At 37.1% G+C, this 23,938-nt stretch overlaps 2 protein-coding genes across 2 annotated transcripts in view; one reads left to right on the forward strand and one right to left on the reverse strand.

The window, feature by feature from the left end:
* GABARAPL1 (GABA type A receptor associated protein like 1) overlaps nt 1-23,938 on the forward strand; it is a 304,992-nt gene that overhangs the window by 90,838 nt on the left and 190,216 nt on the right. The gene's annotated exons all lie outside the window — the stretch shown is intronic.
* The window catches only part of PLPP4 (phospholipid phosphatase 4), a 68,859-nt gene continuing 45,642 nt past the window's right edge, over nt 722-23,938 (reverse strand). Inside the window, exons 6-7 of the mRNA XM_072423839.1 lie at nt 9,468-9,638; nt 722-8,047 (exon numbers count right to left, since the gene is read on the reverse strand). Coding sequence (XP_072279940.1) covers nt 7,848-8,047; nt 9,468-9,638 — 371 coding nt within the window. The 3' untranslated portion in view covers nt 722-7,847. The remainder of the gene's footprint in view (nt 8,048-9,467; nt 9,639-23,938) is intronic.

The following is a 23,938-nucleotide window of genomic DNA, read 5'->3' on the forward strand; positions in this document are numbered from 1 at the left end:
ATAATCGTTGATCGGCCGTAATCGTTCGTTTTCTAACAATAATTATTGGAAGTGTGTACCTAGCTTTAGCCTAATATTGATGTGACAGGTGCTCTTTAATCTTCATGTGAAGTAAAGGGTAATAGTGTTATGTATCTTTTTATGTATTCTTTTACATTGTATCTTTTTACAATGTATCTTTTTATGTATCCTTTTATAATGTATCTTTTTACATCTGTTTGGAGGCTGTAGAAGCTCTACACAGTGCTAAAAAAAACCCGAATTTTTCCTCCCATTGACTTTAATGGTGTTCGACTTTGACATTCCACCATCCAAATAATTTTGCTCTATTCGAGCGAATAGCTGACAAATCGAATAGTGAGCTATTCGACCAACACTAATAACAATAGTAATACTTCACTTAACCGTGAGCTGATCAATGAATCAAAGCCTGCACAGTCCTCGTCAGGCACCATTAGGAAGATAATTATTTTACAAATGTATTTTTTATTTAAAAAGTCATATTAATGCTCCGCGGGATTTAAAATTATGAATTTAGTGGTCCATGAGTTTGGAAAGGGTCGTGACCGCTGATTTAGAGGATGTTTTCTTCCAGCTTATACTTTTTCCTATGCCCATCTGATCTAAGAAGCAGAAACAAAATGAAATCATGAAGTTGGCTAGGTTAGGTAACAAATGGTTTTCAACGATTTCTTAAAAAAAAAGGCACACAAAGTCAGTATAAAGTAAATGCTCTTTATTGCAAAGAATATTAAAGATATATTAAAAATCACAACAGATCAGTCAAACTTGGTTAACACAACACAGGGCAAACAAGATACCTATATAAATATGCTTACAGGCTAACCTTCCTGGATCACGTACATGCAAATAACGCGTAAGCTGTGTGTAACATGCCACACAGCATTTCAGTCTCGCACATACATTCATTAACAGGGACAGGCAACACAAAATAACAGCTAAACACAAATTGTCCTTCGCCAGAGCTCCTGGCCTATAGAGACAGCTGTCTGATCTGTCAAGCAGTATGTTCAATAATTAAATAAAAGTGAAGTAAGATTTGTACTCTGTCCAAAAAAATTACTAGAAGCCGGGAAAAAGCCCCATTGGGATTTGAATGCATTCTTGACACTGATTAGGTTTACTTTACTATACTTTCAAAGCTCTACTTTAAAGCATGTTAAAAGTGCAAACTTACATTTTACCCTTTGTAATGGTTAAATTACTTCTCTTACCCCTGCTTTTATTTGTCATTGATTTTCAGTCTTCCCCTTTTTTCATGTAAATGGAAAAGGTTATATAAAACTTCCCACCACCGGTGCTTTCATTTACACAATAACCTCATCAGCCATCTCTATTATGGTGTGTCCCTTTGCTATTACAATTGTAATTTTTCTTCATTCTGATAAATAAATAATTTCTTTCACCTATTTATAGTATGCCTCTGGTGTAAAATATAGAATATACCGATTTTTATAGCAGAAATAACATTCTTGCTCTTACATTCCTATTTAATAAAAGCAAAATGCAGAAACACAATGCAAACATATTTAGTCCCTAACTGATCTGACTTTATTAAACCAATATCTGATTAAGTTTGTGTGTTCTTGGCACACATAATTTGTTCCTTCCATGAACACATTATATACCTGATATACTTATTTTATGTAGTCAAGCTTCACAAAAAGTAAAGAATATGATTTTGCTCTGCCTTCCTTCTTTATTGAATCAATGTGCAGGGGACATGTCAGATCACCGAGATCAAGATTGCTGTACACAATAGGAGTAGTGATCTAACTCGTTAGCAAGCTCCTGCTGGAACAGGACAGCTGAATATAGTTTTCAGGCACTTTGTTTACACATAAAATGCATATAACCTGATAGCATAATAATAATTAAGAAATACCTTTGATTGGGCTTTAAAGAAGCAGATTTCTGTATGCCACCAGCAAACAAGATGCCAAAAAGCACATACTTATGTTGACTTCTTTGGTAATATAAAATGTTAGCAGTCTTTGTAACTGATACCAAAGAAGCCAAGTGGAGAAGAGTGGCATTAATAAACAGGCAGGGAGTTAGGTGTACACTCTAATAGCCCATAATATCCAATCAGAATTCACTTTACTAAAATATACCTGTATACATTTTTGCTTTTGCATAACATATTACACATTGGTCTTTTATTCTGCTAATTATTAAGCCCATGTTTGTTCTTTGTAAATACCTAGTATTGGGGATTTCCAAATGCCCTGTAGCATAATATTTTTTTTTAAGTGAGCACTTAGAATACTCACTTGTGTACTTTACCAATTTGTTAGTTTCCGCTTGTAGTGAAGAGGGTAAATGAAGTAGTTAAAAATGGTAGACTGCCTTTGACTCTGGGGAACACTGAAAACAAATGTCAGTGCATCCTAGAATGCATTGCAAATGCTGCTTGCATCCAGGCTTTTAAATGTTTTATTCTTCACAATAGCCTCCTATGGACCATATGGCAGATGTAATGGCTTCTATCTATTGTCTCTCTGAACACAATTCAAAGAATTTGCTGGAGGGAACTTAGCTATCTCACCACTGACTAGAGCGAAAACTTTTTAAGCTTAAATTCCAATGAAAGAGAAAAAATACTCTTACAGTAGGATCGATATATTGCCTAGGGCTTCTCTAAATAGCACTTATACTTAGCTTACCGCTTACTGCCCCAGTGGCAGTGTGAATCCTTGCACTGGACACAGACAGCAAAAAAATATTTATACAAGAACCTGAGGTTCCAACCATTCCAATTTATATTCAGAAAATGATTTAACAAAACTAGTACTTTACATTTTAATCTAAATTACTAGGTAGGAACTGATGAAGTAGTCAGCAAGGTGCTGTGATGTATCCATTACAAAAACCCGCATTTCCTTTGTTTCATTGCTTGCAAGAGCCGCATTTTTTACCATTTGCAATGTGTGCCTCAGATTCTCAGACAGCCAATGTAGGCATTGGCTACAGATAACAATGTTTGAAAAATTGCAACAGATTGGAGGAATTCAGCATTGACAGTTGACAGAGCATTGATAGTAAATCTTGCAAAACACTGATAGACAACAGGTTACATTTCTTTAAAGGCCTAAGTGAACTGTAAATACTACTTTTACTATACTGCTAAAAAAATGCGGTTTAATACTGATTAACCAGCAGAATATCTAGGATATTCCATCATGCATAATAGAAGAGTAGTTCTATTGAAAGAGCAGTTTTTCGTTTAATTTTCAGCTTCAATCTCACAAATATCTGCTGGCAAAAAAAAAGATGATGCAATTATTTTCAACAAAAGTTTTCTCTTTTTATGCCAGTCTATCAAATACTGCCAATGGAGGGGCATTATTAAAGGTTGGGTACATGCAGGAGATTAAATAATCTCTAATAAATTTCCTATGGATTCATATGGAGCTCTGTCAGGTTACCTCTGGGCTTTTCATGTATCTTGAATTACTAAACTGTAGCAGCGAGATTGAAGTTCTTCTTACTGTACAAGAACAATTAGGAGTGATGGTGTTTGAGTAGTTTCTCAACCTACCAATATCCATTAGTAACTAAAACATCTTAGACTGGTCCTTTAGCTTAGTTGTTTCTAAGGTGCAACTCTAGATCCAGAATTACTTTTAAAACTATTTTATAGCCCAAGTACTTTGGATTATTATATTACTATTTCATTTTAAAGTAAATTTTTCACATGAGAGGCAAGATTATGGTACTGTACCACAAATTATGACACTGAAGAAACCAGTCTTGCTTTTAAAAATTCATGATGTCATTGTCAAGTTATCAGAAGTGGAAAAATCAAAGGTTGTGGGACGATTTATCTTTAACATCTTTGCATAAAATTGCGCAGTGAAAAGCTCTTGACACTGTTCTATGCCTAGACACAGCAGGGAATTACTTAATGCACCCAGAGAGAATTTTGTATTATACTCTGCCATTAATACAGACACTGAGAGACCAGAGGGAAACATGTCATTTTATCCAATTTACTGCTACATGCCCAACTGCTCTTTTTGTTTGTGACAGATTCCTGTTAATTAAACGCACAGAGGTTTTGAGGTTTTGCTAATAACATTCTTGAATTTTTCGAAAATTAGATTTGCCCAATCCAATGTAATAAAAAAAAGCTGTTAACTCCAAATCTGGAGCCCCCCGATCTCTAAGCACAAGCAAGTTTGTAGGACCCTAAGATCAGATGTCTACTTTGCAAAGAAGGTTATATGGACATCTCTTAAAGACACATGATCCTCCTAGTAGCACTATGCTCTTATCAGGCCTAAAGGATGAGGTTGAGAGAGAAAAAAAAAATAAGGTTACCTTTATAAAAATTTAAGCTGGGACCAGGGCAGTTTCAGGGCATTTTAGCAACCTAGCACCACCCCACTGCACTTGTCCCCACTGTATAACACAAGAATCGCTCCCCATTCATGCCTTCTATGTAGGCAGTACAGAAGAACTTGAGTAATACCCACAGCTATTTATTTCAGATGGGATTCAGCTGTTAAGTCCTGTGTCACATTACAAGTATTGGAGTAAAAGCTTTTATTATACAGGGTGACCGACAGGTGGCCATAAGTGACTAGCCCATGTTACTTATGCATAGGAATGATGCTGTCTAGGGCTTCAAGGTTGGTTGAATGTTACGAAGTTTCTTAATGTTAACTTGACATTAGGATTTTAGGAATCTCCTCAATCTGTCTCCCACTGTGTTATTTGATTGAATTAAACAGAAAGCAGCAAGTAGGAATTATCAATACAAACAAAACACAGATGGCATGCCTGTGAAGAAAAAGCCTAAACCACAATTTTTCAAAAATAAAATGCGGACTACTTATCCATTATATGGAAGATAGACCATGGGGATCTCTCAGAATCCCAATATTTAGTAATTATTACTGTCCATTGGAAAAGACCTCCATGGCCATTATTAGTATTATAACCCAATTTAGTGAAGCCAACATGTTTATATTTTGTATACAGTATATTTCATGGGAATACCTTACATCAGTTTTTCCTTGACCTTCCTGGACCCCTAAAATAAATTTCTAATCTTCAGGAAACCCCTGCTAAAATTAGCATATCCGCAGCTTACAGTACATTAGTGTGGTGATCAGTGGGAGGAATGCTTCTAACATTGCTGCCCAGTGGGAAGAATGTCACCCTTACAAATAGCCCAAAAGATCATTGGTATCAGATAAACTGAGCTGGAAGGCACACATTGTTTATTGCTCAGGGAACCCCTGCCAACCTCTGGAGGAACCCTAGGGTTCCACAGAACCCTTGATGAAGAACATTGTCTTACTTTATTCCTGGTGTTATGGCTAGTAACTAATTTTATTTTAAATTTGTAATTGTAAAGGTTGATGCATTAGGGAGTAGTAGCCAGCTCAGTTTGGACTAAATTCTTCCTGTTTCCACCCAAAATACCTGCTGGTTCCATTTTCTTTTTTTTATCTATAAGTTCCGTTGGAACAGTAAATCGAAATTTTTTATATCTTACTCCCAAAGTTAGATTTATTTATGTTGTTTCTAATAATGGCAGCTTTAGTAAATCAAAGCAGCAGAATAATGGTTTGTTACATACTCCTTTTTAAATCCAGTGCTTACAATCAAATATAAAATGTGTTCATACCTGTAGGATTGCACTGCTGGGCAGGCCGGATCTACAAAGCTTCATGTTCATTGGCAAAACTAGCCTCCCCCAGGCACCTCATCTCACAATTTTCACCTTCAACAACCCATGTTGTTTCTAAGCACAGAAATACTGGCTATGACTTGAGCTGGAGACAAGCCTGCAGCGCAGATTGTATGAAAGAAAATGTTCTTTTCATTTAATAACTCTGAAATCAATACTGTGGTTCCGTTACCCCATCAGTATCAGAAGGGTGTCCCAGCCTTCTGTCTTATCCATGTCTTTTGAAGATGAATCTAGCCAAGAAAATGTTCAGCAAGTTTAAATGATAAAAATCTTTTGTGGCAATAGAAATAGTTCTAGAAATACATAAAAGAAAAAGAGTTGGTACACAATGGGTATTATTGGGTGGATGCAGCCTAAAAGCATTTTTCAATAAAAGGTTTTTCTTAAAACCCAAGCCTTTAATTACCAATAGCTGTTAATGTAGGAAAATGAACCTGTCCAGCAGCAGGAATCTGCAGTGGTGATGTTAGTGCAGGAGAATTGTGTGGAATGTGTGTGTGAATTGTGTGCAAGAGAGTGTGGGTCCATCTGTAGCACTGCACCCAAACACAGCACTGGAAAGCGACCTAGATGGCAGATTTAGGTAATATTTTGCTTTGCAAGATAAGAAAAATGTTCAGGATAGGTTAGAGAGTGGTTGGTGATTGTGCTAGAAAGAGTCAGGAGATAGGACAAATATGTTGGAATGATTAGTAATAAAATGCTTTAATCAGTGTTAAAAATGTATATTTTATAGTTGTGTCCCAGTTAGAGAGATTTGCCCTTGATTTCTTGTTTACCTTTAACATGAAAGGGGACGAAAATTCATATGACCATGAAGCTGATCCTATGATGGGCCACATGTGCCAACTTTGGATTAGGTAGTCAGGCAGAAAAAGTATTCTACCTCACTCTTACATAGGGAGAAGAGAGTGGTATGTAGCTGTAAGGAACGGCCATATCCCTTTTCTTAAGTCAATCAAGGGACACACAACTCATTATAGCACCAAGGTAAAGAAAATGGTGGTGGATACTATACAGATTATCTTTCCAGTCCAAGGGCACCACAGACAACATGTGACCAGAGAGCTCTTTGGATATGCACAGTGGAACAAAGCTTCACATGCATCATAACAGTTTTCTGATCAAATAATAAAAAATTACTGTACTTCATGCATGGACAGTTGCCACAGCACATTGAAACACGTTGATTCTTTTAGCCAATACAAAACACTTATGTTAAAGTGTCAATCAGTAAGACTTCGAAAAGTCCATGTTACACATCAACGGAACAGGAAACATCAGGAGTGCACACGGAAACAAAAATACCTTCTGCATCTATCAGAGATACAAGATGAGTGTAGCACTGAAGTATTCACATATGTATTTTAGGCAGGAGAAGAGCTTCAGTGGTGGGGATTAGTTTCCTGCACTGTTGGGACAGAACATTATATCAAATAAAATGGTCATATTTATATGAGAATTGTATGAAAAGCAGACAGATGGTGTCAGGGGCAGTGCGGACATAACTAGCATTTTGTGCTAGTGTCCATATGCCATAGAGGACATGAGGTTCTACTAAAATTGCCATGTGGGGGGTACAAGTGGAGCCATGCAGGGGACCTGGGGGTCAATGGCTCATCAGTTCCTTTCTGCAGAAAAAACAAACTCCAATCAGCAAACTCGGTTTGCTTAGGGGGCATTGTGATAGGAAGAACTTGCCAGTGCAACAGAGGCCAGGCCAAATAAATAAAAACAAATATTGTGCATACCAAAGTACATGGCAAAAATAAACTTTCACTTGTGTAGGTATGGAGACTGATGATAAAGGGGCCCAAATAACTTCTCTCCACATGATCCCATTCCTGTTTTTAACTCCCTGGAGTATGAATGTTTATTTAGAAAAACAGATGTGAACATAGCAGAGATAACAGACACACAGCACCATTATAGAATGATAAGTGAAGATTTCAATGTCTGTTGATGTGGTTCCTACTCCTGGACTTCACGCTGGGATTGTTGACGTTGCATACATTGGGTAGTTGCTGGTCACAGATAGAATGTGTGCCGCTGTACACACAGTGCAGGAAACCTCTTCAAAGAGGCTACATGAGGCTATAAGTCAGATCATACCACTTGGTGGTCATACAGGCCCCTCGGTCATGGCTTCATGCATTAAACCGTCTGTATTCTCAGTGGCAGTTGACTCTTCCTTCTTTGGAGCACTGACCTGATGGATACATACAGAAGGACGATGGCAGGAAGAGTGAGTCAGTGGTGGGTAATGCTGTCGATAACAGATGTAGGCTAACAGTAGACCGATCACACCGCCCACAAAGGCATCTAGGAAGTATAAAAAATCATGGAGATACACTAGTCAAATATAAAAATAGTTCATTTAATTATAATAAATAGACATTGCCTACCTGCTCAGTAGCTCTAATATTCATATTGCCATTCATATTTCCAACTGATTACCTGCTAGCTGCATTCTTAAAGGTAAATTTATCTGCATTTTCCTATTGGTCCAGATTCTCAGGAAGCTGATTGTGTTGAGCCTTTTACAGAGAGGGCACCTGTATTACTGGGAAAAGTATTGGATGGATGAAGGACCTAAATATCTCAGGTTTTTCCACAGAGGTGAAACCAGCAGAGATTTGTTTGCAAGGAAGCTATAGCTTTCCCTGCTGGATGGGTAAAATTTCTGTCCTTGGACTGGTTTTACAGGGATTCTTCAAGAGCAGGATGGAGAAGATTCCGAATTCCAAGTCCCACAATTTCCCTGAGGCCCACAAGCCTACAAAGCACACCTAGTGCTAAGCAGCAGGGGCTGTGACTGTGTGAACCAATTTTCTCTGTGTAGAGTGAAGTGGTTTTGAAGCAAGCCCAGAGAATAGGTTTATGTTAGCCAGGAGGCTATATTTTTTATTTAAAAGACTCATTTTGTTGATATCATCCCTAAAATGGAAGATTTTTGTTTTTGCCATATGTGGGCTGAATAAATACAGAAAAGAGCCCTAAAGAGACACTGTCACCTGGATTTACATAACTGCCATCCTGCCATTCGAAGCTAATCCTCACAATTTTTTTTTTTTTAGTGAGTGCACATACTATCTTCTGTCACGTACTTGTCTTGAAACTTCGGGTGCCATTTGCACATAGAGTAGTGGAGGAAGGGGATAACCAGATTGTGATGACCAGTATTGGATCAGTAACTTGTTTTATTTAGATTTTTACAATATTAGCAGTTTGATGTGATGGGTGTAGTTTGTTACATTTAAAAAAAAACAATGTATTTAATTTGACTTCTCATTGTTAGTGAGGAGCTTTACCTATAACTTAAATTTGAGAGGTCTTATAATTTATTTTAATCCTTAGGCCAGGGGTGTGAAACGCAAACACACAGAGGGCATTAATTAAAAACATAGACAAAGTCGTGGGCCAAACTTGAAGTTTATTGAAAAAATTGAGGAAGTTTTTCCTTCTCATGGATATAAAACCTTTTCATATGAAAACAAAGAGGTTTTGCTTAACATTCAATCTGGAACAAGCCTATAATATAGAAAAAGCACTGCTACGCATAGGCAGAGAGGCTGCTGGTCTATAGTCGTGAGAGATGACGGGAATTGTAGTAGCAGCGCTATTTTAATGCAGCAGTAGGCCAGCTGCAATTCATATTTAGAATTCCTTTGGGGACCAAAAAAATCATTTCAAGGATAAAAACTGCTATAACTTCCTAAATTTTTATTATGTAGGGCATTACCTTGCCAGTGGTGTTTGTAGTCACACATCCGTGACAGGGCAATCATCATGGCACAATATAAAGGCAGAATGGCAGCACATAGACGCCAGCTTTTTCCTTGCCCCACTTCTGTAAAACAGTGCAGCTTTCCTGCCAGGTAGAAGGAGGTAAATCCCAGACCAGAGAAAGCAACTGTTAAAAGAGATATGCAATGCAATAAATTAGGAAACCTAATTAAAATCGCAATACCTCAAACTTGCTTTGCAACATACTCTACTGCAGACACATTAAGGTCCTTGGAAAAAATACATTTTGAGCCCCATTAAGTCAAACCATCCCACTAAAAAAAAAGGAAAACATATATTTTTGGTACAACAGTATGAAATGAGTGGAGACATTATAGGGGGATAGATGAAGGAAACAGAACAATGATTTATTGTGGAGCTGGGGGCATTAGTGCTAGAGTGAAAACTGGTCATGCACAATTGTAAGAAGAGGAAAAGTAATGGAGTGCAGGTAGATAAAGGGTTCAGAAGAACCACTTAATTTGGACTACTGCAGAATAGGAGATAGAAAGGTAGATGGCAGGGAGCTACTTTTTAAAAATGTATTTAACTTCAAGAACACTTGCTAAGTACCATTTCTAAAATCCACACATATAGGTCCTATATATAACAAGGGAATTCTGGATAATGTACATATATTGTCACTATGTGGATGGATCAGAATGTTTCCTACAGGTCTCCAGTTATGAAGACCTAAAATCTGGCCTCTAACATAACTTGAAACAAAGGCTAAGCCTTTCCTCATACCAAGTTTTTCCCTATCCATGTTTCATTTTGTTTTACATTTCTGGAAATCTCTAGTGTACATTAAAATACAATTATTGTAAAAAATTCATAGCTTAGTAATGCATGCTGTAATTTCATATTGTGACACACAGCAATGAAGAGAAAAAGAAAATGTCCACTCGATTATAGATAGAAACACACACTAACTCAGCCAGGGATATTATACATTCACATTCCAAAGAGAGAGCTCAGTGAAAAGCTGGGCTAGATTTATTCCTAATGCTCCCATAGACAGAAGACTTGGTGGAGCCAACAGCCAGTATTATCCCTGAGCCTCTCAGCTCCCAATAAGTTACGGTGATTTAACACAAATTTTGTTTCAATTTCACTGCTGTAAATATTGGCTCAGCATTATCAAGCATGTGGCTAATGATCCTAGATGTGATTAAATGTCAGTTCCCAACTACCAAATAGTTTGCCAGAGTTTGAACTACTGTTATGCTTTAACCTTTTGCAAAATCAAGCTAGCTTTGTTTGGGCTCTCATAATCTGCTTTGGCTTATTTGCATACATTCTGGCTTTATTTCTACGAGTGCTGTATACCAAAAATGTGGAAATGTCTTTAGTGATACTGGCTGAAGTCAAGCATACATGGTTAGCCAAGAAACATGAAAAACTCTAGTTTTTTAAAGCATAACTTCAAACCGCTCTAGCACACTTAGTGCTTGGGTGGAGTTGTGTGGTATACTGCTAGCAGAGACAAGTTGTACACTGCTGGCAAACATACTGTACATTCTTTTGGAAGATTTGTTTTATGCTGCTAGCTTTTAACTATTTTAGTATATTCATTACCCCTATTAAAAGCAGCTTTTTGAAATTGTTCTTAAATGCTGCATGATGTTAGTTTGGAATATGGAAAATACATTTTTTATATATATATTTTAATTGTACAAATTTTGGAAGCTATGTGGGTATAAAATAATGCAGATTTAATGTACATATACATTATGTGTATTAATAATATGTAATGCACAGAATTCACATCCTGATACTTCATATTAGTGTATTAATATTGTTATATTTTGTAAATAAGATTCCAATAAAATTGTTTGGATGGGGGCATGAGAATTTCCATATAGTGTCATGCAGCATAGACATGCCTACTTCTTTATTCAATTCCTGACATGCTGGCCATCACTGCTAATCAGATTCAAGATGTCAAGTGAGACATAGGACCGTAACGGTGACAACAGATGATACCACCATCTCCAGATATGCTAGAAAATGAGAAATGGCATACACGCTGTGCTAAAAATGGCACAAAAGAGAATTAAATGGAGAAGAAATGCAAAAAAGTGAAGCTGTAAGCAAAAACAATTAAGTTAATTATGCATTTGAGCAAGGAAACATTTTAAAGACTGCAGCACAATATATTTTTATTTAATATTTAAATAGGAACCAAAGAATTTAAATTAGAAATGTAGTCAGATTGGTAGTACAAGGAGCAACATGACAAGCCAATCAGACATTACCATTTATGTTGAGCTTGAGGAGCTAAAAGGAAAACAAACATAGGATGGATCACATTAGTTTGTTGCTGCTTCTTTGCTATGCAAAAGTATGTTACTGTAGAGAAAAAGTGTTGTAGAAAAAGTGAGGTCAGAATATGGATGTGCTCTTAAAACTGTACAGACGTTGGAATTTCATCAACTGTGATGAAAGTTCATAAGTCATCTTGAGCAAAAATCTAGCATCTGTCCTGAGGTTCCCAGATGTGATTTAGTGATCCATCCCAAGGTAGAGCAGATCTGTACATTTTTGGCAGGTAATGCCATTAACAATTACATGTTTTAATTATTAATTAAGCTATATGCTTACAATTTCATTTTAGCTTTAGCCACATTGAAAAATGAACCCTACCAGCTCAGTATATAGTGTTTCAATCAAGAAGAGATAGAAGTATACAAGTCAACCTCACTTCCGCTTTGTTAGTAACCTGTAGACTGGTAACCATTATTACTTACCTGATTGAAATACAAAGGAGGTAGCCCCAACAAACCCACTAAATGTTCCTTCCTCTTGCATACCGAAAGCCTCACTTACCGAAGTGTTTTTAGCAGTGATGCTGTGTTCTCTGGATAGTAACACACATGTTGTCCTTTGCTCAATGATTTTTTGCTATAAACAACAGCTCGACTTTTTCAGAGCTCTGGCTCTGAATTGACTCCAAAGAACACTAAAGCAAATCTTCATATTGGTTGTTTTATTTAATAATATTGTAAAGCCTAAGTGAATAACTGTTTTGACCATTTTGACTCATGTTCGACTTCGGCTATACTAGGATGGAATGAAATAGAATTTCTCTGAATAGCCTAGACACAGACGTAGTTTTAAACTTTACATGGGAAATATCTGAATAAAGGACTTTATGTTAGGAACACCGGGAACTATTTTAATAAAAGCTGCAGAACTTAAATGTTAAAATTGTTTGTTGAAATCACATTAACATGTTAAAGCTGTTAAAAGCTTTGGGCAACTGTTCCACTTTTGCTCTAATTTTCTTCGCACCAGTATTTGCACATTAGCCTGGCAGTTTTTTTTTTCCCTTGCCTTCCATGAAAAATTAGGAAAAGAACAGTCTCTCCATCATGCTCATGGCACATATACAGAAGACAGGCAAGCCAATGGCTGACAGCTCTGATAACAGCTGAAATTCTTTAATCACGGTTAAAGTAGATCAAACTATCTTCCCAGTAATTATCGGTTGCAGATAATGAACAATTTTATTCCAAACACCAGCCTTTATTACAAAGCTCCTGAAGCTAGAGAATGACACAAATAGTCCTGTCACCTCAGGGAAATTAGTTATATTTTCATAACACTTAGAAAGATGATGCCATAAGATGATAAATGTGCTGACAATCACAGCGGTTTAGGCTTCCCATTTATCCAGGCAACTGGTTGAGCTCAGGCAGTCAAGCTGAAATAGTCTAATAACCATTGTCAGAGAATGTAGCACTTTGTCCTTGTCGCCATACTGCACATTCTGGAAATAGAACATTGCACTCACTCCCTGTCTCTGTGACATGGTTAAAGCAGAGCAAGGTACTTTTATTCTACAGGGACTCAGCATGGAATAGGTTTTAGTAAGAAATAAATCTGCCAAGACAAAATTAAATGAAAACTGAGTGAAAATTAGTGGGATCCATTTTAAGCCTTTTTTTTTCTTTTAGAGGAAGCAGCTCCCAGCCATATTTAGGAAAGACTGTTAGGAGGTATGAGATGGACAATGTGATGAGATAAATGAGCAGTCAATCTCTCAAGACAGCTTTCTTTTTACCAAAGGAGGGGAGACAAACCCCAGGAGAATGGAATTGAGAAAGAAGGGATCAAAAAAGCAGATTTGCCTTTGAAGCGTGAAGTTGAAAATGTAAAATGGAGAGCAGTGACTCCGGTAAGGTTGCCCTTATGACGCCGACATATTATGCAGCATTGTACAAAGTCCATAGTCATGTCACTAGCTGTCCCTCAAAGGGGCTCACAATCTTATGTCCCTACCATAGTCATATGTCATTACCACAGTCTTTACTGTGGAATGAAAGTGTTACGTTAGAAATAAAATACCTTGCTCTGCTTTAACTGCGTGAGCGCAATGTTCCATTTCCAGAATGTGCAGTATGGCAACAAGGACAAAGTGCTACATTCTCTGACAATGTTTATTAGACTATTTCAGCTTGACTTCCTGAGCTCAACCCTTATAGACAAAAAGACCTTTAGGAGTCGCTTCAGACACAATATAAGTGATTTTTTTTATTTTATCATAGAAGCAAAGCTTGAGCTTTTAGAATTAAATGTAGAAGCCTGCTTACCCTTGCACTCACACTTTATTCTTAAAACTTTTAACCCTTTCTAGTTGGGCAAAAATTCAGTTCATTCTTAACCAATACATTGTGCACTAATGAAGGGTTCTTAGAAACATAAAATCAATTGGAAAGGAGGAATTTAAAAACATTTGGACTTTCGATCATTGTTGTAGCATTTCTCTCCTGAATACCCAGGATGATGAAAAGCCATGTAGTTTTAAACAATGATTGTATTTTTTTGAATCAGGCAGAAAATAATAAATACACAAGACAGTTATACTTGTGAACCCTATGTCTATGCATAGCATTAAGCACACATTTTATTGTGCATGGCTTTAGGACATTTATTCAACTTTGGGATTGCAGCATCTTCATTGCACCACAATGAATTGTAAAGTATTACTATGCATTGTGGTAGGCTTCAGTACATGTACATGGTAGCTGCATTGATGGGATATCAATCAAAATGACACGTTAAACCTCAAAGTGAACAGAACATGTATTACGGTTATTTGTGTGTTACTACAATATACCAAAGATTTTGTCCCAAAAGGTAAGATCAGTCAACTCAGATATCAAGTGTATATTTTGCAATAGTAACACCTTTACTCTATCCTAAATCCTATTTTTTTTAAAATGACTAGTTGGTGGTCACATGATTATACAAGCTAATTGTAGGCCAATCACGCATAAGGCACAACTGGACGGCATGCAAAGGCATGGCCAAATGTTAGGCCAAAGAAAGGAATGGCAAACGAATCTGTAACTTAAGCAAAAATTTTATTTTTTTAATATAGCTTAACACCACTATCTTGTTTGAGGTCCAGAGAAATTTATCTTTTCTATCCCATTGTGAACACAGTCACCTGAGAGGGGTTCCAATCTGCTATTGGTTTAAAAAAAATGTTTTTTTAGTCCTGACCCTATGTCTTCAGCAGATTACCTCTTACTTCCTGTCGTAATGACAAATTTGCTACTGAAATAGGAAGTGAATTAGATTAGGCCTCAGGGAGCAACAAGCAAAATATCTACCCCTCCCACACTTTCAGGCTAAAATTCCTTTTAGCTGGAGGTCTACTTTATTCAGTGTTTAAGACCTTAGTTATGAATACATGCATTATTCATACAAAGCTAATGATGATCTCCTAACAAATTTCGGATCCATTCCATTATAACCAAACCCTTAATTAATTAGACAGCTGCAGAAAGATAGATCTAGAGCGACCTGCATGGAATTTTAGGTCTGAGGTTCTTTGAACATTGCAAAAACAAATATTCTCAAATAATTTATGCAGGAGAGAAAACCACCCTAATTATAAACAGCTGTCACTTCTTGAAAGCATTAATAACTGAAACACTTTAATTGGTTGGAATGCCTTATAAGTCCAAAGCCCCAGTTCACGGTTCCTGAACAACCCTTCAAAGTTTGCTCTCCTGCAGCTCTTCAGCTACTAGAGAGGCATTCAATTCAAATGTGCCCTACAGCAATGTGTGTGCTCACTTGTACTGCTTCAGGGAAACACAGACTGGAACATCAATATGGATACCCAGACACTGAGCATCTATGATCAATTTTAACCTGTAGATAGAAGATATGGTACATTAGTGTTATACACTGCCAGACGTCTGTCTGGGCTACTTAGCTATAGATAATAGAATTACAGCAAGCGGGCAATTACTAAACCTAAGCAGGTCTAAAAAAAATATTCATAGACAAATGATAAGATTTAATGATGGATTGCAAGGATAAAAAAATTAGAATACTGTACAGGCCTTCAAGCTCTCTCAAGAGAAAAATTAGGACTTAGTTGTATAAATTTACAGAGATCGTTTAGAAAAGCAGAGATAGTGAAGAGTGGAGTCGCTGCCAACATCCAGTGCAACTCCAGCTGAATATTAAAAGGGTTCTCTGCTACAAAAGGCTATGAAGGCTGGATAAAGCAGTGTGGTGTCTGGTGTTATATTTTATGCAAACATGATGCACCTTGGCTGACACAGAGGTTCACCTTTGTTTGCCTAAGGTGTCCACAAGTGTTCTTTTAAAAAACGTTTGTGTTTGAATAACATTAAATGTCTCAAATATTGGCCTTATATTCATTGATTGTGATATGGTGGTAATCTCAGCTCTCGTGTCTCACTACCTGCATAGTGTCCACTGCTCCTGGATTCAAAGAGAGAACCTCTACTACTAACCTGATTAAATTTTGACTCCTCCATCCTTTTCTACCTCCATTGTTCCCATTTTTAATGACACACTCCTCCTGTTTCATTTTGGGTCCTTCGTACTACCTTTACCCTCCGTGGATCACTTCAGAGGAAATTGTGGGCAATATAATAGGGGATTTATGGATTGCTGTACTGTTGAAAAACACTCTTTACCATCTTTACTTTTAATATGACCTTTATTCCTCCCCTGTAAACCCCCTTGTGTGAAAAGTTTATTTCCTATGCTACTACTATATAATTAGTCTCGTTTGTAAATTGGAGCTTAAAAGCATTATGGGAAGCACTTTCCCATCCCTGTCACTTACTTTTATGGGTATGTCCATACACTTAATTTTACATAATTTTGTTGCCAGTTATACAAGATCTTTAATTACCATTGGTAAGTCAAAGATGAACAATCCTGCTGGTTGTCACACTATCCCACTCTGCATATATGTCTTTAATTATACATTCCACACACTTCACCTATACCTGCAGACCTCAGTCAAAACTTTGCACTACTCTCTTGCACTTACTGCCCATTATCATACCCTTCACATTTGTCTACTGCACATACAATTTGCTTTCATCCTTTTCTCCGTCCAAATTTGGACCTTCCACAATCTTTATCTGCACATGTCTATCCTGTATATGTTTCCCCTTTCCCGGTTTGTAAATAAATATATTTATATATACATATATATATATATATATATATATATATATATATATATCAGATAAAAAAGTTTTTTTTTTATTAAAGAATATATTTTTCATTTTTCTACATCATGCAATAAATACATTTTTTCATAATAAAAGCATAGTGGTCGGTCAGCCCAAAGTGTTCTACAGCACTAAATAAAGTAATAAATCATAATACACTGGGAAACTTATTAAACTGATTTATACAAGGTTGGACAGACCTTGCTTTGATACGCTCTCCCCGTGATATCAATATATCATTAGGTGCAGTTTTTTTCATTATTACGCCCATTGTGAGCTTCAAAGTTATGAATCAAGCAGAGAAACTGTATTAATTATTAATTCTTTCCCCTTGCATAGTAAAGACAGCATAGTGTAATAACAGATGACAGTATGATATCTGCCTGAAGGTGTTGCAGTGGCTATTTTGGGCAGTCTTTATAGTACATCTCAATCCTTACCAAAACATATGTCTGATTTGCATATCATTTATTTTGTCCTTTATTCACTAGAGTTAAATTATGAACTGTGAAGCAAACCAAAAATACAAATTATGAAAACAAACATTTTATGAATTGCTTATGTCAGCTTTGAATTGCTCAAATGATTTAGCTTGAATATTTTTTAAAACATAGTTTTTCTTGTAAAAATGATGCTTAGTGTGGTCAGTTAAGGCAGAGCTGAGTAACAGCCCCCACACAGAGGAAGAGAAGGCTTTGCCTGCCTAGGTTTGTGTATTGATTTCTGATATATATAGATTTTATATCAGTCAAATGAGGTGTATATGATGAAACTCAGGAGCTCAACATCTAATTGCTGTACTGAGAAAGTGAGGAGGTGACCACTATAGGTTTTTTCTTCTGAAAATTCTAGTTCCTTGGCTGTCATGCAGTTTCAATGTCTTTAATACTTTCAGAGTCACAGGGGTTTGTGCCGATCAGAAGTTTTAATTTGACTTGACTAGCTGTCTTTTTATGGCCCATGTGTAGCTTAAAGCGTAAGTAAACCCAAAACTAACCCAAAACAATAAAATCACACTTACTTTCAATCCTGCAGATCAGTCTTTCCATTGGGAGGTTTGCTCCATCTGGCCCTGTATCGCCCCAGTATCTGTCTCCGGCCCGGCGCAGAGGGTGCGCCAATCGCCACCATCTTCTTGTTTCTTCCTCTGTGTTCTTCTTCCTACATCACCTAATTTCGCACTGTGCACGAGATCAGGTAACATAGATTGGGAAAAAAATTGCCAATCTCACTGAGCATGCATTTTTTTCCCTATCGATGAAAGGGCTCCTTGTGCGCATGACCGAGATGCTTGACATAGGTATCTTGGGAGGCTCTGCGCTCCCATTCATTCTTGATTACCTAGGCAAACGAGAATTAGGAGGGCAGTGCTGCATCCTTTCTTTTTTTTTAATTACATTTTTATCCACCCTTTTATGTAAAGTGGAAATTCTGAGTTTAGGTACGCTTTAAGAAGAATGTAAATCAAAAGAGTCTTAATAGAGAATGACACTAGTAATCCCTGGTAGGTCATTCAGTTATCCAGAATGGTGGCTTGCTAAATGATGCTGGGGGATCCCAGTGCACACACCAGACTTTCGCCAAAAACTATTATAGTTTGTCTCAGGTGAAAATTACTGTATCTTATGTGTGTACATAGCTTAAGCTGTTCTATAAACCATTGTCCTATGCTATCTTTTAATATTTTATTGTCCGGCAGTATAGAAATATTTGCTTGGAACCTTTTTGAAGCATTGAAGCTAAAAATTAATAACAACGTTCATATTTCAGTTTTTGATTTTATTCTTCCAGTCATTTGGGGGCCACACTTACCTAGTACTGTGGACCTTTTAGTAAGATAGCCTTGTCAGTTTTGGCTGTGCTTTATTTGTGTTTGACATGCTTCATGGTTATACTGTATGAATTATAGCCCCAAGGCCAAGTGCTAACTCTACAATATTACTAACAGATATTACACACAGAAATGCTCCATGAGATATAAATAATTTGTTAGCAGAAGAGCATCTTTTACCTCAAACAATAACCTAAAGCAATAGGAGGGGAAGAACAAATGGAATCAGTGCTTTGCTCCCAGCAGTCATATATGCTATATGCCCTATAGCAGTTGCTCACCTAGGGCTTCTGTCACACAGTTATTTGTGTGCATTTTCTTTCCTAACAAAAGTTAATGTTGATGAAAAAACAGTGAATAAATAATAGTAAAGTATTACTCTGGCAATGAAATTCATCAAATAAAAAAAAAAAAGTATTGCAAGTAGGTCTATAGCAGGCATGGGCAAACTAAGGCTCGCGGGCCGTATATGGTCCCAATAAGGTTGTTTCTCTGGCCCTTTGTGTGGTCCGCGGCTCTCTCCGGTGCCACCTCAAGCAAGGTCAGGAGAAGCACCCTGCTGGGGGGTGCACCGCCCAGAGCCAGGAACACTCCTAAATTGTATCTCTCCGCTTGTGGAGGTGGGCGGGCTGTGTCCCTGCACACAACCCGCCCACTCTCCCATCGCAGGCTCAGATTCGCGATGGGAGAGTGGGCGGGGTTTTGCCATCATGACGTCACGTTCCGTGGCATCATGATGGCACAACCCCGCTCACTTTCCCATCAGCCTGGCTGCTCTGTCAAATTTTATATTAGATTGTGGCCCCTGACTGAAAAAGTTTGCCCACTCCTGGTCTATAGTAAGGTATGTGTACCTATCAAAGTAAGGTATGTGTACCTTGAAAATTATAGTGGCTATTAAGCAGGATAGAGCACTCAGATACGATGTGTCTATAACACCTATAATATTAAATCAAAAAATTTAACGGACAGCCCCTAACATACATCTGTGAGAAAACTTAAAGGATTAAATTAAAAAAAAGTTTAAAAAAAAAAAGGATATTACATTATACTGTACTGTATATTGCTAATGTATTGTACTTGCTAAGCTATATACATTAAGCCCAACTGAGCATCTGTTTAAATCCACTGAAAACATTCCAGGACAGTACAGTGTGAAGTCTGCAATGAAACTTGAAGGTTTTCCCCATGTTTGCATGGGTTTCCTCTGGGCACTCTGGTTTTCCTCCCACATTCCAAAAATATGCAGTTTGGTTAGTTGGCTTCCCCCCAAAACTGGCCTTAGAGTTTTTTAACAACATATGACTATGGTAGGGACATTAGATTGTGAGCCCCTTTGCGGGAAAGTTAATGATATGACTATGGAATTAACAAAGTGCTGCATAATATGTCAGCACTAAATAAAAGTAAATCAATAAAACAAGATCTACAATGAATTTCCATTAACTATCTTTAATAACGCGCAACTGGTCTTTAGACACGCTAGAAATCTTGAATCACTTCCGGGAGTGTCTAATTTCCAGCATCTCTACATCTCCCTTCATAGCTTTTATTTGATGCATGGGGGGAGGAAATAGGAATACTAAAGTGAGTTACTCGAGTGACGGCACTAAATCTACTGGGGCTGCTGCTGACATCACATCCAAGATGGTCAGTGCTAGGACAAGCACCTTTAATACTCATGGCAAAAATGTAAAAATGTGCTTTCCTCCATGCATTTTTTTCCCATTCCTAGCATATATATTTCTCTGCATGCTTCCTTCCCACAGCCAATTCCCATCAAATTTTTGTCATCTCCCAGCCCAAACCATTGATGCTTGGAGGACTAAGCTCCTAAATATTCATATATCAGGATCACATGCTCAGTGCACCAAGACTAGTCATAGGCAGCTCAATTCATTCATGATGCATTTCTTTATAGAGGGAAGGGAAGGAAGGGAGTCTACTGACCATTATCTAAACAGTCAAATACATCAGCAACATAGGTTGCCGGTCTTGGTTTTGTAAACTACCCCCCAGCCCAACCCTAGTGATGGCTGTGCCTAGCTGTAATTTAACAACTAGGTAAGTATCAAAGTAAGCTGCTAGGCTAAATCCCAGAACAGATGTGTCATCCTTCTTGTAGTGATGCAGGGGACTGTGAATTATAAAATGGATAAACTGAAGAATAAATATTTTATCTAGTATCTATCTATAACACATATTTTAGGTATATACTTAGGCGCCTGGCCAAAGTTCCACTTTAAGTCTTACATTCTGCATTGTAAACACAAAAATTTCAGTGGAGACATACTATGATTTAGAAAAACCCACTCAAGCAGCAGCTTCAGTTAACATAAATGAAATAATGGCTCTGCTCTGTATATTCAGGAACATAAAAAAAAGCCATTAGTGCTCACACATTGTAATATCTGAAATACTTGTACATTGTGTGTTGTGAATTCTGAGTGCATGATTGCATTTAAACATATACACGTCTTAAAAAATCTTTCTTGGTTGATTTATTTTTTTGTGTATTTCTATATTTATTTTAGGTAGACATTTGGGCTTCTATATATGATATTAGCAGCACAGAAGATAGCTCCACTAGAGAAAGTATGTAGTACAATACAACTGATGTTTTGGTTCACAGTAAGACAAGTATGTTGCTACAGGGGGTTAGGGCTGAGGTTAAAGTGTATCTAAACCCACAATCAAACTGTAATTGTGATGCAGCTTTCCAGTTTGTTAATTCTATAAAAAAAACACTTTCTGACTCTAGATGGATATGCTCCACTATATCTGTGGAGTGGGTAAACCAAAATATAGCTGGTGTAGAAGTGTTTAATACGGTCCACAAAATTATGCTATTTGCTGACGATATATTACTGACGCTCACAACTCCCACCACGACATTGCCTAATTTGCACAAGCTACTCACACATTTTTCAGAAATATCTGGTTTGAAGATAAATAATGATAAATCTAAAGCATTAAATGTTACTTTACCTGCATCAACTGTTGCATTTTTACAATCTCACTTTGCTTATAAATGGTTGAAGGTTATCCCCTATTTAGGTGTTAAGCTTACATCCCATCTTTCACTTATGTATCAGGCAAATTACCCACCTTTACTTAGGGAGCTTTCTATTATGCGCTTTAAATGGCGTAATTTTCCATTGTCTTGGATTGGTAGAATACACGCTATCAAAATGACTTACCTTCCGAAATTGTTGATAAAGTCTGGTCCCCTTGGCTAGACCATCATACAGCCTTGGGCATAGATCGTAGGCTTTTTCATTTATAATTTTGAGTTTTTATTTTATGCTTACAGACTCGAGTGATTCCTTTTTGTATTGTTTTATTGTGTGTATAATCCAGTTTCGTATGTTTTTTTTTTTTTTGGATTATTAATGATGGTGTTCCTTTTTGTATGCTATTTTTTATTTCTTGTTGTGAATATTGTTTCTGTCTTTACTGTCTTTTTTATGTTTATATTAAAAATTTCAATAAATATTATTAAAACAAAAAAAAAAAAAATATTCCTGCTAAACATTATTATTAGCAAAACAGACCCCTAGCATATGCTCCACAAATAAAGACTTAAAAAAAAAATAAATGACTAAAAATTGCAAATGATGTACTGAATTTATTTAAAGCCTTCCTGTCATTTGTGCTTTGCTTTACAATGTGTTTGGACTAATTTGTCACATTTTCTAGTTCTAAGAGGATTCCATCGCTCTACTGCACTGAAGGAGATGTCTATGTAAATGAATATTAACAAAGTTGCATAATTATCAAAAAACTGCTTGCAGCCGATCAGGTTCAATTAGAAGAAGGAGGAGGCAGGATGAAGTTCCCATTTATCTTGTGTGCCTTTGTTACAACAGCTACATTTCTTAGTAGATTATCTCTCTAGACATCCGCTACAGCCGCCAATGCAGCAAGTCATTCATCTTAATGCTACCAAAGCTTCCATGAGTCTAGGTAATGCCTGCGGGGACTGTGTATAGGTCCAGAAAAGGACAATCTTTTCACCTAGCTCTTCTTTTTAGATGTACATAGTGACAAATGTTAGGATGATGATGTTCAGCCACATCTGTTACAGGGAACAATGGGATGTGAAAGATCTGCTTATCCATGCATAGACTGCTTTCCACCAAGACTTGGCCATCACGTGGAAATGCATGATATTTACTTGATTTTATCTTTATACTGCTGATGACTTACGTCCAAAACTACTGCAATCAGTTTCTTTAATAGTTATAAGTATGTGTTTGGCACACTCTAGAAATCAGGTGACCATACATAAGGAAGGGTATATACAGGACAATTTTTGATATCTATCCACCCAACTTAAAGTGGAAATATGGCATTTCACTTAAAAATAAAAAAAACTTAAGCAGATAAAAGTGCATTTCACACCTTGTTTCTTAATTACAATGCAAAATCCCACAAAAACCTGTTAAGCCCACCAGTGAAGTCCACCTAATTAAACCTACTGGTAAAGTTTGTTGCCATTCTCATGTGAGTAATGCACCCCCCTTTAAGTACAGGGATGAAAACACGTTGCAGGGGGCATGGTTATCACTATTGTCACTGCTAATTTATCAGTCAGTACCTGGTCATATTTACTCTTGCCTCCTGCTTTCCTAAACTGATAGCATTGCCATTGTTACTGAAATGACCCCAATGAGCTGCAGTGTCTGAGAAGGGAAGAATGTAAGATACAAATGAAAGAGAATTTGGCTCTGTTAAGGAAGCTAGGAAGGGTTCTTTTTAATACCTTATGAGGTTTGTGCAACATATAGTAAGAGGTTTTGGTAGTCATTAATTCTGTTTGGTCCCCAAACACAGCTTGCCAATGGACATACAGTGCATTGCAATGTATCATATTACACTGCTGTGTCTTCTAGTCCATTATCCACCATTTTGGTGCATATTGGTCTGTTAGGCAACCCATTCATGTGCACCAAGATGCACAAACAACACAACTAAAACAGAGCAACCGTACTTGGCTTAGGATTCAAATTTACAGAACTGCAGAACATTTTTGGTGGGTCTGCTATGCTTAGCTTCAGTGCACCATGGTAAAGTCAA

This window comes from Pyxicephalus adspersus, chromosome 10 (genome assembly GCF_032062135.1).
Source record: "Pyxicephalus adspersus chromosome 10, UCB_Pads_2.0, whole genome shotgun sequence".
In the NCBI taxonomy this organism is placed as follows: Eukaryota; Metazoa; Chordata; class Amphibia; order Anura; family Pyxicephalidae; genus Pyxicephalus; species Pyxicephalus adspersus.